General features: G+C 40.9%; 2 protein-coding genes across 4 annotated transcripts in view; one reads left to right on the top strand and one right to left on the bottom strand.

Annotated features, from left to right (window-relative positions):
* Positions 1-1866: 1866 nt before the first annotated feature.
* ARMT1 (acidic residue methyltransferase 1) lies at positions 1867-15283 on the bottom strand. 2 transcript variants are annotated; one of them, XM_058735661.1, is made up of 5 exons: positions 15149-15283; positions 13044-13149; positions 12409-12653; positions 6953-7118; positions 1867-3616 (listed from the first exon to the last, which is right to left on the bottom strand). In XM_058735661.1, exons 1-5 carry the CDS (start codon positions 15190-15192, stop codon positions 2849-2851), a joined length of 1329 nt encoding a protein of 442 aa, XP_058591644.1. In that variant the 5' UTR covers positions 15193-15283; the 3' UTR covers positions 1867-2848. The 2 variants fall into 2 exon arrangements, with proteins under 2 accessions (XP_058591644.1, XP_058591645.1); XM_058735662.1 differs by lacking the exon at positions 13044-13149 and having other exon boundaries at positions 15149-15270.
* A 285-nt stretch (positions 15284-15568) lies between these two features.
* The window catches only part of RMND1 (required for meiotic nuclear division 1 homolog), a 47434-nt gene continuing 47092 nt past the window's right edge, over positions 15569-15910 (top strand). Inside the window, exon 1 of one of the 2 annotated variants that reach the window (XM_058735658.1) lies at positions 15569-15719. The gene's annotated coding sequence lies outside the window, so the exon portion shown is untranslated. The remainder of the gene's footprint in view (positions 15720-15910) is intronic. The other variant, XM_058735660.1, reaches the window with a different exon arrangement.

Raw genomic sequence — 15910 nt, 5'->3', positions numbered from 1 at the left:
ACAGGGGTTCTTTGAGGAGTGACAAAAACGCTTTGAAATTAGAAATCAAATTTCTGGTTGTGGTCGCACAACTGTGAATATACTAAAATACCGTACACATTAAATGGATGAATTGTATGTGAATTACATCTCAAGAAAGCTGGTTTTAAAAAAGATTCAAAAACGAAAAAGGGACCCTTGTGCACCGTTGGTGGGAATGTAAGTTGGTGCAGCCACCGTGGAAAACAGTATGGAGGCTCCTGAAACCATTAAAAAAATAGGAATATATGGGGTGCCTGGGTGGCTCAGTTGGTTGAGAGTCCGACTTTGGCTCAGGTCATGATCTTGCGGTCTGTGAGTTCGAGCCCCGCATCAGGCTCTGTGCTGACAGTTCAGAGCCTGAAGCCTTTTTTTGGATTCTGTGTCTGCCTCTCTCTCTGCACCTCCCCAGCTCATGCTCTGTCTCTCTCTGTCAGAAATAAACATAAAAAAAATTTTTTTTTAAATAGGAATATAAAAATAGGAATACACCCAGTAATTCCCCTATTTACACAAAGAATAAGAAAATGCTAATTGAAAAAGATATATGCACCCCTATGTTTACTATAGCATTATTTATAATAGCCAAGATATGGAAACAACCAGGGTCTACTGATAGATGGGATAAGTTATGTTATATGCACACACTCATGCACACAGTATCACCCACCCATTAAAAAAAAAAAGAGGTCTTGCCATTTGCAACATGGATGGACCTAACCAAGATTATGCTAAGTAAAATAAGCCATCGAAAGACAGATAATCACATTTTACTTGGATGTGGAATCTAGAAACAAGAAAGGCAGAAAGAGATTTTTCATCTTTTTTCATGTTTACTTTTGAACGAGGGCAGGGAGAGGAGCAGAGAGAGGGGGAGGCAAAGAATCCAAAGCAGGCTCTGCGCCCTCAGCGCTAAGCCAAATGTGGGGCTGGAACTCGTGAGCCATGAGTTCGTGACCTGAAGTCAGACGCTCAACCAACTGAGCCACCCAGGAACCCCAGAAGCATAGAATAGGGAGATCAACCTGATGGTTGCCAGAGAGGAGGGGCGTGGGGGATGGGCAAAAGGGGTGAAGGAGAGTGGGGGGTACAGGCTTCCGTTAGCCAGGGGAATGAGAGGCGTGGCTGAGGGTAGAGTCAGTGGTAGTGTAACAGCGTGCTGTGCTGACAGATGGTGGCTGAGCTCGTGGGAGCAGAGAGTGGCCCAATCTGTTGTACACCTGAAACTAAGGTAACATTGTGTGTCAACTAAACTTCAATTTAAAAAAGCCAACGGGTGAAGCTACAGGTGGGTCCCACCCCTGCTAAGCATTTGTTAGACTTCCATCTAGAATCGACTTGCTCTTCCGTCGTGCCACTCTTCTTGCTTGCTCGTTTGCTTCTGTGCTCTTATAGGAGGGGGTGAACTAGTTCCTCACGAATCCTAAATTCATGTTCTTAAAACAACATAATAAAAACAAAAAAATTCACTGCTTTGGAAAATGTGATTATTACATTTTCCCACACTGTGGCTATAAAGTCAACACAAATAGACTCATTTTCTAACTCATGTCAAGTGTCTACAATTATACTATGCTCGGTATTTTAGTAACTTAATGTTTAAAACAGGAACACACGTAGGTAAGAGTAAATTCAAAACGTGCAGCTTTATATAAATATTTGACATAGCTTTTTAAAAACACTTAGCAAGGTAATAGACTATAACCTCATTTAGACTAACCTCATTTATAAGTGACATAATTTAAGAACTGCTTTGGCAACATGTACATTATGAGTTTCTTTCTTAGACCTCATACTTAATTGTCCCTCCTTGACTTTCACCCACTGGAAAAAATAAAACCAACAAGATTTGCAGTACAATTCATTTTATTATACCAGTTCAGGAAAAACATTTCCAGGTTTATTTCCAATTTCAGTTTCAAAGCAAACTGACCTGAAACTTAGTCTTTAATATGAAGTAGTCACCAAAAAAATGTGTAAGCATGTAAAAAATTAACTTGTTGGTAGTACTCCAAATTCAATGCGTAAGAATCTTTTTTTATCTAAAGCATTTTTTCTAAACTGCAGAACAATCTAAAAATCTGTTCATTTAAAACACTTACGTGTTAAAATAATATATTTCAGTTGATCACGGACATTGCAAATAGAATGTAAAAAGGTACCACGGTTCTTCAAATACCAGCTGTTTCTGTTCCATCTTGGGTTTCCTAGTGTCCATTCCGCAGGTCAATCAAAATACAAATGTATGCAAATAAAACAGGGTATTTAAAAGGAAATAAAATTCAAGGAGAACAAAATTTAAAACTAACTTATGAGGTAAGCAATCTTTACGTCCATCGTTCAAATGTCACAGCTGTAAGAAATCCCTCTTTTCAAAGCATATTTAAAATGTCTTCCCAGAGCCCTTATTTTTAGAGTGCCAAACAAGTTAAATAAAATCCCATGCTTGTAAATACCATGCAGCATAGCATTAAAAGAATGTTAACGAACTTTAAAAGCAGAATTCACGCATTATTTTACTTTCTGCCCAATTAAAAATAAGTTCATTAGTACCACTTGAAATTATGCATTGAACTTGAAATAAGTTACTAAAATGCCAACAGAAACGTAAATCTCTGTAACTAGCTTACTCCGTCTATCTCCCAAACAATGTCGTGGGGCAAAACGTTCGAAGAGAGAAGCGTCCAGAGTGCACGTACGGGAGCACCGAGAAGCCAGGCTTCCCAGAGCCAGGCAGAGCAGCCCCGTGACTCAATTCGCACACTGCCTTTCTGGGGATGCCAAGCAACTGTCAGATTTTTCCAGACAACTTAAGACATCCTAAAACAAGTCAGAGCGGACCATCAAACTGAAATATTCCATACTTCCCAGTGGTCATCCAGTTGGGCTCGGAGGCTGCGAGCTGTTCAGCTTGCCCAGGCTGCAGCCCCACCTGAACCTCGGCCTTTAATGTCCTTACACTGCAGAGAGGGGCAGGATGGAACCCTCGCAGAGCCTGATGAAAGGGAATGGTACATGCCCACTTTCTATCGCCTGTCAGCTTCCTATAGTTCAAATCACCCTTGAATAAAATTAAATGTGCCTTTTGTAGTTCGGCATATAAGTCAGGAGCAACCTGAGACATTACACAGAATTCATGAGGAAGAGTCCAAAATATATGATCATGGTACACCCATCTGCCCATTTTAATAGAGTTTTCCCAGTCGGCCCCACACTTGGACATCCACTTGTGATTAGAACCTTTCATTTGTTCAATTAACCAGTTAAAATCATGGACAGTAGTGTCAGAAACAAACCACGGAATAGTTTTTCCATAAAAATGGATCTCGGTAGCCAGTTGAGAGCTCAACAGAAAGTTAGCTAATACTAAATCCGTAACGAGTTCAAACCCAGAATTATCCAGAACAACATCTACTCTAGTAACAGACGCTTTTTCTCTTGTTTTTTTGCAGTTGTTAAGCAGTGACCAAAGATGTTCCATGTCATTCACTAAAATGAAAGGTTTTAGTTCCTCCACAGAATTTATTATGTTGGTTCTCTGAGAACTGGTTTCCCCGCCCGATAGAGACAGATCACATTTATTGCCCCACAGCGAAATCTGAAAAAGAAAAAGTACACAAGTTTTACCCTTCTTTTGAATAACCAACAAAACCTCTATTATGTAAAATGTGGGGCAAGGGGTTGCTAAAACTATTCATAAAATTTACTTCTACAGCAGTCTTGATACAAAATATCCATCAGATCTACACTTTCTCTAATAATGCAAAGATTGTTTATATCATGATGTATAATCGAGATTAAGACAATGAAACATTTAATTGGTCACTAGGTAATAAACTTTTTAAAAAACTGATCTGAATGATTTTAACGATCCGTGTTGCTTAATCAGAAGGATTTTGCATCTTGCAGATAAGAGAATATGATACACTGTGAAAAGAGGCTACAAAATTTATTTAAAAATCCAAAGTCATGAGAAAAATAAGTCCCTTTTTCCCTCCTCCCACTCCTACCCAAACTGCTCAGCTTCTTTTACTAGTTATATAAAACTTAGGACCAGGCAACTTCTCTGGGATTTAGTTCTCTTACTTGTAAAATAACGAAATTGGGCAAGATGTCTAAAGACCTCTCCAACTCTAATTATCTGTCATTCTATTTTAAACTGAAATAACACTCCAGCTTAGTTTATAGAAAATGGCATGCAGCCCCTCTTTTTTAAAGCTCTAATTAAAATTACATGCTTAGGAGTACAGGCTCTGGAATTAGATAGACCTGGGTTCAATTCCCAGTATTTCCAATTACCGACCATTGGTAAATTACACATGATCTCTAAGGCTCAGGTCCCACAACTGAAAAATGACGTAACAACAGCACTTACCTTGTAGAGTTACTGCGAAAATTAATCGACATAGTATGTCTAAATAATATACCCAATACTCAATAAATGTTAGCCAAAACAAACTCTACTTGTGTGATTCAAAATAAGAGGAAAATGCATGTTCCAACTAAGAATATTATTTTAAAAAGATAAATGAATGGGGGCACCTGGGTGGCTCAGTGGGGTAAACATTCAACTCTTGATCCCGGCTCAGGTCATGATCTCATGGTTCGTGTGATCGAGCCCCACATCAGGGATTCTCTCTCTGTCTGTCTCTCTCTCTCTCTCTCTGCCCCTACCCCACTCATGCTCTCTCTCCCTCAAAATAAATAAACTTAAAAAAAAAAAACCCACAAAGATAAATGAATGGATTTTTTAAGTGCAAGGCTCAAACAGTTAAGTGTCCACCTGACAGAAACAGTGGAGTCGATGACAGCACTCCTCAGTGGAGGTGAGGGTCTCTGCCGGCCCCCTGAATGTTTCCTGCACCCCATCTTCCAGTTTGTAATTCCACACTAATTTGTGCCATTAACTGTCTATATTCCCTCAAGATTACAAGTTCTGTGATAGCAAGTTCTATCTGTTTTCCTCACCATCACACGCCCAGCATCCACTCTTTGACAGAGCAGGCATGAAATGTTTGTGTGGACAGGGGTAGAGTTCTATGGCTTCTAAAAACAGACCAACATTCCCTGCAAACTAAAACACCTTCAGGTTCTGGTAGGAAGCTAAACCGCTGGTGATCCATGAGTGCTAATGGAAGGCAACGTTGGGCCTCCTTTACTTGGCCAGGCTAGATGACAGAAAAGAGTGGTATTCCTTCTTCTTCACAACTTATTATATTACTTATGGGACAAAGACATATTCAAGGACTATTCCTGGAAACAATGGGCTAGCTAGGGACAAAGACTGATGTGACTACTGCTTTTCCTTTTTCTTTTCTTTTTTTTAAGTCAAAGCTCAGCATAAAGGAATAGTTCCAAAGGGGGGAGATGACTAGGCTTATTATTTAACGACACCCTGACAACTTTCCTTCCAAACTCAAAGCAAGCCGTTCCCTCTTAATCACGCAGCCTACTGTGCTTGCCCTCAAAGTTTTACCAGGACTCTGCGGTCTCTGCTTTCACAGTGTCTCCAGAATGCTGGTGACATTGAACATGTCTTCTCACGTGGGTCATTTTAATAACAGACTTCCTGGTGTCTGTGCTTCCTTGTGCCCCTTCAGTGTGTCCTGACAAGTAACCCTTGAAACGAGTTCATCCTTGTTACTCCTCAGACGAAAACGCTCCAATAGCTCCCCAGTGCTTGCGATGCGAGTAAAAACCAAAGTCCTTACCTTTGCTTACAAGGCCTCGGTGGCCCTTCCAGCCCCCTCGCCTCACCGCTCATTGCCTGCAGAATCACCTGGCACCTTCTCTCACACGCCCGCGGGTCCCTAGGCAGGAACGTTCCCCTAGACATGCATGGGACCCACGTCCTCACCTGCCTCGGGTCTTTCCCCATCACCTTCTCAGAGGCCCTCCCCTGGCAGCCCCACTTTACACTACACCCCTGCATCTCCCCCACCATCCCCGGTTCTCCTGCCCTGCTTTATCTCCTTTCGTGGCATTTTCTAATAACATCTTTTTCTGGGGATGCTTCTGACTTTTTCTGGGAGATGAGGGCTGGGGATACTGTCGTGCAAAACCACGTATTTTCAAATAGTTCTGATTCTAATAACATATCTTAAATCTTCGGATGTTTTGAATGAGAATTAAAAGCAAAATGTAATACAAGACAGACGAAGGAACGTAATAAAGTCCCATTAAACAGACCACTGACAAGCTGAGCATTTACAGCTGATGGTAGCAGGAGGCTGTTCTAGGCTCTGTGCTTCATGCCGACAGGACTGAATCTAGTTTCATTCTCATGTCAAATGACGAGGTATACGATGCCGTCCTTATTTAACAGACGAGAAAACTGTAGCTCAGAGAAGTTAAGTAACTTGCCTCAGATCCAACAACAAATAAGTGACAAAACCAGCATTCAAGCCCAAGTCAGGGTAGGCTGACCAAATGACTGCGAAGTATCCTCTCAAGAATGACACAAGCCACGAAGCCAGAGGACGCCTGTGCCACTAACATCATCTCCAGTCAAAGAAATTTCAAAACTCATTTTCAGAGACTGACTGGATTTTTATCTCTTGAATAACACTATTACTAAAATGATAAAAAATGATCAATTATAACTGAAATGACACTAGATATACACACACTCTGTTGCTAAATCAATCCCAGTTTACTTTTTGACTGTTTAAATACAGGAGATTATGGGGCGCCTGGGTGGCGCAGTCGGTTAAGCGTCCGACTTCAGCCAGGTCACGATCTCGCGGTCCGTGAGTTCGAGCCCCACGTCGGGCTCTGGGCTGATGGCTCGGAGCCTGGAGCCTGTTTCTGATTCTGTGTCTCCCTCTCTCTCTGCCCCTCCCCCGTTCATGCTATGTCTCTCTCTGTCCCAAAAATAAATAAAAAACGTTGAAAAAAAAATTAGTAAATACAGGAGATTAATTATCACGCTTACCTGAAGAAGTTTGAAAAATTCATCTTTCAGCTGATTTTCATCTAGGTCTTCGATAGTTGTTCTCAACTCTTGTAGGTGAGTACACAAAGCAACGAGAGATTCCTGTGACTCAAAGAAATTTTTCTCTTTTGATTCTTTAAATACATCAAAGTCATCGATTGGCGGACTACAAGAGGAGAAAAACGTAAGCGAAACATTTATAGAACTCTGTACCTTCTTTTATTTAACATTTGGGTAATTGCAATTCTTTAAAGGAAAGAGGATAGAAGCATCTAGTCTCAAAAATTAGTGGTAACAGATACTACACATAACAGATCAATTACAGAAAAACAAATAATTATCAAATTATACACACTAAATCAATTTAATCCAATTACACAAAAACAAATCCCCAAACTCATTTTAGTTAACTGTCAGAAGTTCCCTAATCAAAATTTTACTGGAATTTTAAATAGTTGTAGCGACTCTATCTGTAATTATTCACCCAGTATGGTTTCCAGAGCAAAAGGAGAGAGAAACAAGAATTCAAAATAATTGCTTTAATTTAGCAGTTTTTGGGTGCTAAATGTGGCAGGGTTCCGAGTTACAAACATATGCATATAAATACTTGAATCCAATGTGCTAATCACCAAGAGAGTAAAACATAAGAGTATTGTGGGAACCCAACAACTACTCGAGAGAAATCAGAAAATACAAACATAAGTTTTATTATAATGACAAATTTTGGTCACGTATATGTAGTTTCCTGTGTTTTTTTAGGTCAACTTTTATTCCCAAGTTGACTTTGACCAGCGGTGATACATGCGCTGTGGCTACATCTTTAAGCTGTCTGTCCAATGAGAGATCAACTAATAATACAAGCCTAAGAGAAACATAACCAGCAAGGTATAAATAAGAACATCATAGACTTCACAGAACCAAATGTAAAAGGTATTCAGATCATCTGATCTTCTAAATTACCAACTTTTTCCTTGGATCATCTACCTTAGGATAAAAACAATGTGACTGCTGTGGAACTGATTTAAAAAAAAAAAAAAAAAAAAAGACAAAAACATACCAGAATTTACACATCCACATGACTGCTGTCTCCTTCCAGTCAGTCACCCTGGGAAGCGAGAGCCTTATTCTGAGGATGCAGCCATTGCTCAAGCACTTCTGGAATTCTCTTCAGAACCTGCAGGACACTATTACACGCCCTGTCAGTGACAGCGCCTCTTTCTCCTCTGGAGTTCATTTGGAACCCAAAGTCACTCAGAGCAATTTCAGTAGAATGATGTGTGCAAATCAAATGGAGTAAAAGATTCTTTTTCTTTTTTTTATCAAAAATGAAAAATGACTAAAAAAGGAGGAGACTAATTTCTTTTTGAGGCCTGTAAACTGGCTCTGAAGGAAGTTCCAAAGAATTAAAAGATATTTTTAGCAATGGCAGCACTGCTGAAATAAATCAGTCTTTCAAGGTGACTTAAAAAAAAAAAAAAAGATAAAAATTACTTGGATGCACAGATTCAAGCAGAGAGGTCTGCAAACTGCAGCTCGCAAACCCAGTGCGGGTCACCTGTTTTGTATGACCTGTGAGCGAAGAATGACTTTTACACTTCTGAATGTTTTATTTGCTGACACGTGAAATTCAAATTTCAGCGTCCATAAATGAAGTTTTAGGAACACAGCCACGCTCAGTCATTTACGTACTGTCCGTGGTTGCTTCTGCACTGCACGGATAGAGCTGAGCAGCTGCGATAAAGACCACATGTCCCCCCGCCAGCCCATAATATTTACTACCTTGCCCTTTACAGAAAAATGTTGACAATCCTTGTTCTGGTGTTTTATTAACACATCATTAAAGTCACACCTCATTTTAAAAATGAGCCTTAAGTTTGGGGGAAAAAAAGGGTTACACGTCCAACTCTTGACATCCACTCAGGTTGTGATCTTGCAGTCATGAGATCGAGCTCCATGTGGGGCTCAGTACCGAAGGGAGCCTGCTTGGGATCTCTGCCCCTCCCCCACTTTCTCTCTCTCTCTCAAAATAAATTAAAAAAAAAAAAAAAAAAGCCTTATTCCTGTATTTAAGAGTAAACTCACACACTTACATTTGATTCCTGATTTTAAAATGTTTACTATTTTAGAATCTACTGAGGCCATATATGTGCATACACTATGACCCAGGGGTTCACTCCTAGATATACACCCAACAGAAACACACATATACGCTCACTAAAAACATGTGTTTGGATGTTTGCAGCAGCATTCTTCATAACCCCAGGCTGGAAACTACTCAAATATCCCTCAACAATAAACAGATTGTGATATAGTCATATAATGCAATACTATGTACCGATGAAAATTATTTACATTTATATGTGACAATACGGATGAGTCTCACCAACATTAATGCTAAATGAAAGAAACCGGACAGAAAAGTATATCCCATATAATTTCATTTAAATGCAGTTTAAAAGCATGCAAAAACAACACAGGTCAGAATAATGTTATGAAGGGCAGTGATGTCAGGACTGAAAGGGGCCATAAGGTGGGTTTCTTGGGTCCTAGTAAGGTTCGGACTCTTGATGGGGGCCCTTGGGACATAAGTGTGTTCTGGTAAAGATTGTTGAACACTTAAGATATGTTGTGGATGGGGGCATCTGGCTGGCTCAGTCCATATAGCATGCAACTCTTGATCTTGAGGTTGTTGAGTTCAAGCCCCACATTGGGTGTAGAGATTACTTAAAAAAAACTTAAAAAAAAAAAGATATGTTCTGAATGCATATTATACTTTAAGTTTTACTTCTTTTTGAGAGAGAGAGAGAGAGAGAGAGAGAGCGAGCGAGCACACAAGTGGGGAAGGGGCAGAGAGAGAGGGAGACACAGAATCCAAAGCAGGGTCCTGGCTCTGAGCTTTCAGCACAGAGCCTGACGCAGGGCTTGAACCCACGAACCATGAGATCATGACCTGAACCAAAGTCAGATGCTTAACTGACTGAGCCACCCAGGCACCCCCATATTCTACTTTAATAAAAGTTTTAAAATGCTTGTTTTCTCCATACTCTCACTTTTCAATATCTGAAGTATATTTACTTAATAATTTACTTAAATTTCACATATGGCTGAGATTTTGTCTTCAGACTTGCAGATTATTCAACTATTTAACGCTGAGAAAAACTAAAACCAAACATCTTGACAAAAAAAACTACACGTATGTTTCAATATAAGAGGCAAAATCAACACAAACAGGTCTTAAAGTGAAGGTGTGCTTTGGGATCCTAGAAAAGCTAAGACCCTTCTTTGGTCACTGGAGCTATCACTTGCCCAGGGCAGGAATTCCTCCTATGAATTGGGACGTTTAAAAACGGTTTCATTACTACTTCTGTGGAATAGTACTTCCTTACACTGACCTAAAACCTGAGTTTGGATACAAATTGCCTGCCCCAGCCACCTTAGATCACCTTAGGAAAGGTCTACATCCATGAGAGATTAGTTTTGTTCCTGCCACTCAAGGCTAAATTTGCCATGACTCCTCTTAGCAAGCTGTTTCCGGACCAGTGGCTATCAATCCAGGGTGTGCAGTCTTCTGAGGTATGGAAAGAAAAACTGATGCCCAGGCCCCACCGCAAATTAAATCATCAGTGTTTATTTTAATATGACTTCAAAACCCACATGTTAAAAAAATCTTCTCGCCCAACTGAGTTATAAACGTGTAGCCAGGTTTGTAAACTTCTAACCTGGACTTTTTTATTCTCTGAACCTGATCTACCTCCAAAGGCAAACTCAGAAACACATTCCTTTTACCTTTCTAACTTCCAAACTCCACCAACTCCCTACAGAGAGCCACCCAGACACTTCTGCAGCATGGTATTGACTAATAAGATGGATATTTCCCCAAGTTAGGACACCATCACCCAGAATTTCAGACTCGCCTTAGTCCTTGATAAGACACCCAAATCTACTACTTGGAAAAAGATGGTTTCATGAGGGCTCTAAGCTGATTTATACAGAACAGGGTCAAATACTGACTGTACCATTTACTAGTCATGTAACCCTGGGAAAAGTTATTAATACCACTGAACCTCAGTTTCCTCAGACATCATGGAAACATAGTAATACCTGTACTTCACTGGGTTGCAAAGTAACTGGAACACAGCCGATGTTCAGCACATGGCCGCTCCTAGTATTCGCTGTAGCCTTGTTTAGATGCCTTCCATGTGCCAGGCAATGTGCTAGATTTTTAACAGCGCATTTTTTGCTTTTAGAGCAGAAGTCCTAAAATACACTTATTCAGCAGTGGGTGTGAGGTCAGAAAAAATAATTACTTTAATTAAATAAACTTATCAGCAAAAACAACAAATTGTGACTTGAAAAAATAATTTCTGAAGATTACGTCAGAAAAAGCTAATGAATAGACTCAAATTATGCATGTTTCCCAAAATAATTTTTTTTATTTTACTATTCGTGCTGATTTGATCAATTGCTTTAAATTATCCTTTGCTATGTTTAGGAACAGATACCAAAGAATTCCTCAGTTAGCAAACCTGTATTTTTGTAACTAGCTAGCTAAAAGGATAATCCCCATTACATTTTCTTCTGCTCTTTAAATCAGTTCTATACCTGAATTTTCCTAGGAGAAATAAATTAGTACAAACAAGCCTACAAAAAGTGATTCTGACATGTGTTTAACTTTTAAAGTCTGTTTCTAATCTAGCCATTAAAAAAAAAAAGGCCTAAAAATTAAGATAGTACATAAAACCCTGTAGTGATTCACTGTTCTGTTGACTCCTTACCCCAAATCAACTCTGATCTATTACCTATTTTTATAAACAAAACATGCTTACTCTGTCCTGTCTTGTTTTTTTACAGAAATAATTATTTCATATTAACATTTTTTGATCAGTAATTTTTATTTTTGAGAGACAGCGAGAGAGAGCGAGAGAGAGCACAAGTAGGGGAGAGGGAGGGAGGGGAGAGAGGGACAGAGAGGGGGAGAAAGAGGGGAAGGGGAAGGAGGGAGGGGGCAGAGAGAATCTTTTTTTTTTTTTTTTTTTTTTTTTTTTGGGAGAGAGAATCTTAAGCAAGCTCCACACTCAGCAAGGAGCCCAATGCAGGGCTCGATCCCATGACCCTGGGATCTTAACTCAGGAAATCAAGAGTTGGGATGCTTAACCAACTGACCCACCTCGGTGTCCCAGTACAATTCGTTTTACTCTAAACTCTTCGTAAGAATTTTTATTCAGATATTATATTATCTTATTCAAATATTAGATCTTATGTCTATTCTAAACAACTGGGTTATAATTGCTAAGAATTTACTATATCGATAACATTTACAGAAATATCCGATACTGTCATTAGTATCTGCTGAACTGAATTCTGGCTTCCACTGTTAATCTTTAAACTTATCATTCTATAATTTTGTAAAAGCATTAAGTTCTCTAAACATTTATTATCTGATGTTATATGCTTACCTTTGGATAATTGCTTCATGAATTCTACGATACATGTAGCACTCTACAAACAACCAAGGTGAGTAAAACCACCTGGGTTTCCCATCATTTTCATTTATAAGACTCTGTTGATATTCTAGGTACTGATTCCATATGTCAGTATCAACAAACTTCTCAACAAAGGGGATTATTGGTTTATCTGTTTGCAATTCGTTTCGCAATTTAGAAAGAAGAGAAATTGCTTTCTTTTCAGCTTCTGTGCCTTTCTGCAGAAACACGAAAAAAAATTTTACACATTTCAAAAATATATCTGAATACTCTATATTTAAATAATTTATATATGCAAACAGTTAATATTATACAGAAATAAGTCCTCTAGGTTAACATTTTTAAGGTCCTAAAGAAGGAAAGAAAATACTAGACTTCAAAGCTACATTTTGTTTTTTACAAACTAATATAAACATTGATATTCAGAATTCTCAAGTTAAAAATCAAAGAGCACACACATTATCCTGTCTTATCTATTCTGCCTTTTTTGTTTTGTTTTGTTTAAGCTTCTTATCTTCAGGAGGAATGATTGTTACCACAGACAAAAAACAGCTATTGTGTTTCTGTTAAAGGATTAACAAAAAATTAAAGTTAAAACACAATATTACCTCTCCATGTTTCTCAAAAAATTCATTTTTATGTCGATGCAATGTATCAATAGCTTTGGTTAAGATCTGTGGTATTCTGTCTTTAATTGTAAGATATGCAAACGATCTAGAAAAGAGAGCCACATACACAGTATATTATTTAGCATTAATACCAACAGATTGGCCATCATTGTTTCTAGAACAGCTCATTTGAATTCAAAGCCCTTTGCATACAAGCATTATAAAGTAAGCCACTTTGTTTGACTACTAAATTAAGACATTGGAAAATCGGCAAACTTCTCTGGTGTTACATGTCATGAAAGCTAACAGTCTTTGTGCCTCTAATCCCAGATTCTCCCCTGGAGCCTGTGCCATCAATCTTATCTTTCCCATTCTAATCCTTTTATTTTCTGGAATCAGAAACTAGTTTAACAACAGGACAGGACAGAAAAAAGATCATCCTAAATATCAAACAGGCTCTACTCCAGGGTTATTACTGACTTCACCTGCTTGGAAAGATGAACGAGGCAATGGATGTAAAATTGCCTGAGAGCGTCTACTGTACTAGAGGAACATAAAGAATGCAAACCATTTAGGAACCTGCTTCTCACTTTTCTTAGTCTATATCCTTAGCCATTTTTTTTTCTTTTCAAAGGTTTTCTCTGCTCTCTTCTCTACCTGCATAAGGATTCCTACTCTGCCCTCAAACAAGATGTTACCATCTCACTCTCGCAACCCCAAAATCAAGAAATTTTCAAGAAGTGCCAAAGAACAAAAAAAGCTGGAAGAAAAACTTGAGCATACTTGAACTTAAAAAAAAAACTGGGAGATATTTTTTATTTTAGACCTACAAAAATCAAGATTTACAGATTATCATTTTATACAGAAATAACTTTTTAAGCAAATGCACAGGATTCCATTAGAAAAGACAGATTTTAGGACACGATGAAATTCTGTGCATTTTTAGAGCACAAAACATAGCTGATCAGTTCATCTGTATCTTCAGATTACCAGACACAAACTACAGTAGTTAAGTTTTGGAGGAGTCAAAAGTCAAATTGCAGATTTTCCACTGAGGGAGGGGAGAAGGAGGGGTGTCAGGGCCCCTAACCACAACCGACCCCCACCTTGTCCAAGGGTCAAAAGTACTAAATATCCTCAGTATTTCCTCAGAGGCCTGCATCTGTGAGGGTAAAGTCCCAGGTCAGGACTAGGGTGGAGCCAGAGGAACCCAGGACTCAAAATTTAAGGTTCCACACACTTCCTTCCTTATATTTTTGCATGACTCTCAATGATTGCCTGCTTAAATTTGGGGCCACTGGTGCCTCTCTGGTCTCCATCCACTCCGAATAAGGTCAATATCGTCTAAGAGCTCCTCCTCCCCCGCACCCCCCCCCCCCCCATATTTTGCAGTAGGCTATATCTCAAATATAAATTTGGCCATTCGATTTATACAAATAAATATGTATTTTTTTACGGTCGTCCACAACTTGATGTAGAAATCTGTGACAGGACGCGGAAAACCAAAAGCTGCAGGCATTAATAGGGAGACCACAAATTAATCTCACCGGCAATAGGAAGACACATTTCTCGATAGAGCTGAGATTCCTAGCTTTTGCAAAAGATTTTAGCCCCCCAAAGTGCGTTTATTAAATAAGTGAAAAATGATTAAAGCTCTGTCGCTGCAACACCCTGAAAGGGGACAGGGGAGGCATAAACTCGCAAGACAGTCATGAGGAGTAAAAAAGCAGCAACATCGGATCACTTGAAAGACAACACAAATTAAAACATAAGCCACTAAAAGGCCCGAACAAGGACAGGAGGCGGGGTGACCCCAGGACTTCGGCGGAGTGCGCAGCCCGCTCCCAGCAGTCAGGAAGAAGGCGGGAAGCCGAGCCGAGCCCGGAGCCCGGCGGGCAGCCGCAGCCAGCAGGCGCGCCCCCGCCCCGGGCCGCCTCGTTCCCCGGCCGTCGGAGGAAGGCGAGCAGACGCGCCGGGGAGCGGGGCCCTGAGGCCCGCCGCAGCTCCCCCGATGGTAACCCACAGGTTACCACAGCGAGGCCCGGCTTTCCGCAAACAGAGCAGGAAGAGGAGCAGGGCGACTGGGCGAGGAAAGCGACACGAACCCTACGTCCTGTCCCGACAGGGACGCCGGAGACCCCGCCATCATCTCCACGCTGCCGGCGCCTAAACTCGCGTCGCACCCGCCGCAGGAAGAGAGGCGGTGCCAGCGCGAAGGAGGAGCTGAGAAAGGGAGGGACGTGGGTTTAAAAAAAAAAAAAAATGCTTTTGAATGAAAAAACTTTATTTGGTGCCCGTACGAGAGACAAACAACGGCGCGCTCGGGGACGCGGAGATCTTCCGGGGACGAGGGCGGGGACAGCTGAGGGTGACGAGAGCAGCGGAATAAGGAAGCGGGCGGAGGCGGAAGCAAGCAGGGACCGGGAGGTCCCAGGCACTGGGGAGCGGAAAAGGTCGCGGCGACGCTGGTCACGTGGTCCGGCTGTCACGTGCAGCGGGCGGCTTACGCTCTGCGGGGCCCGGAGTTCGGTGCGCCTGCGCAGTGCGGGCGCTGGGAGGGCCGCCCGAGCGGCAGAGCTGAGTGCGGGAAGCGGGACCTGCGGCCGCACTCTCACTTGCCGCAGGGTCGCGTAAGCTTGCTCGCTTGGCACATCCCTCGTGTCTTCCGGCGGAGAGGTTAGTGTACTGCTTTTCCCTAGCTGGTTGTATGGTCCTGCACCGGGGCCCCAACCTTTGCACCCGGGCAGCTCTGAATCGCTCGGGTCACAGGTTTCATCGGTACCGCTGCGGTGATCTTTGGTTGACTTAGCTGGGAGTGAAAAAAAGCACGCAATCCATAAACACTGAGCGAGCCCTTTTTTGAGCCA

This window comes from Neofelis nebulosa, chromosome 6 (genome assembly GCF_028018385.1).
Source record: "Neofelis nebulosa isolate mNeoNeb1 chromosome 6, mNeoNeb1.pri, whole genome shotgun sequence".
NCBI classification, from domain to species: domain Eukaryota; kingdom Metazoa; phylum Chordata; class Mammalia; order Carnivora; family Felidae; genus Neofelis; species Neofelis nebulosa.
Note: the sequence above shows the minus strand (reverse complement) of the source record. Positions and strands in the feature narration are given on the sequence as shown.

Bases quoted from the DNA above. Each gene is read 5' to 3' on its own strand.
- ARMT1 (XM_058735661.1), bottom strand. From the start codon at position 15,192: ATGATGGCGGGGTCTCCGGCGTCCCTGTCGGGACAGGACGTAGG. The intron at 12,654-13,043 runs GTAATATTGTGT...GTGTTTCTGCAG, and splicing joins TTTTTGAGAAACATGGAGAG to AAAGGCACAGAAGCTGAAAA. The intron at 3,617-6,952 runs GTAAGCGTGATA...TTTCTTTTTCAG, and splicing joins AATTTTTCAAACTTCTTCAG to ATTTCGCTGTGGGGCAATAA.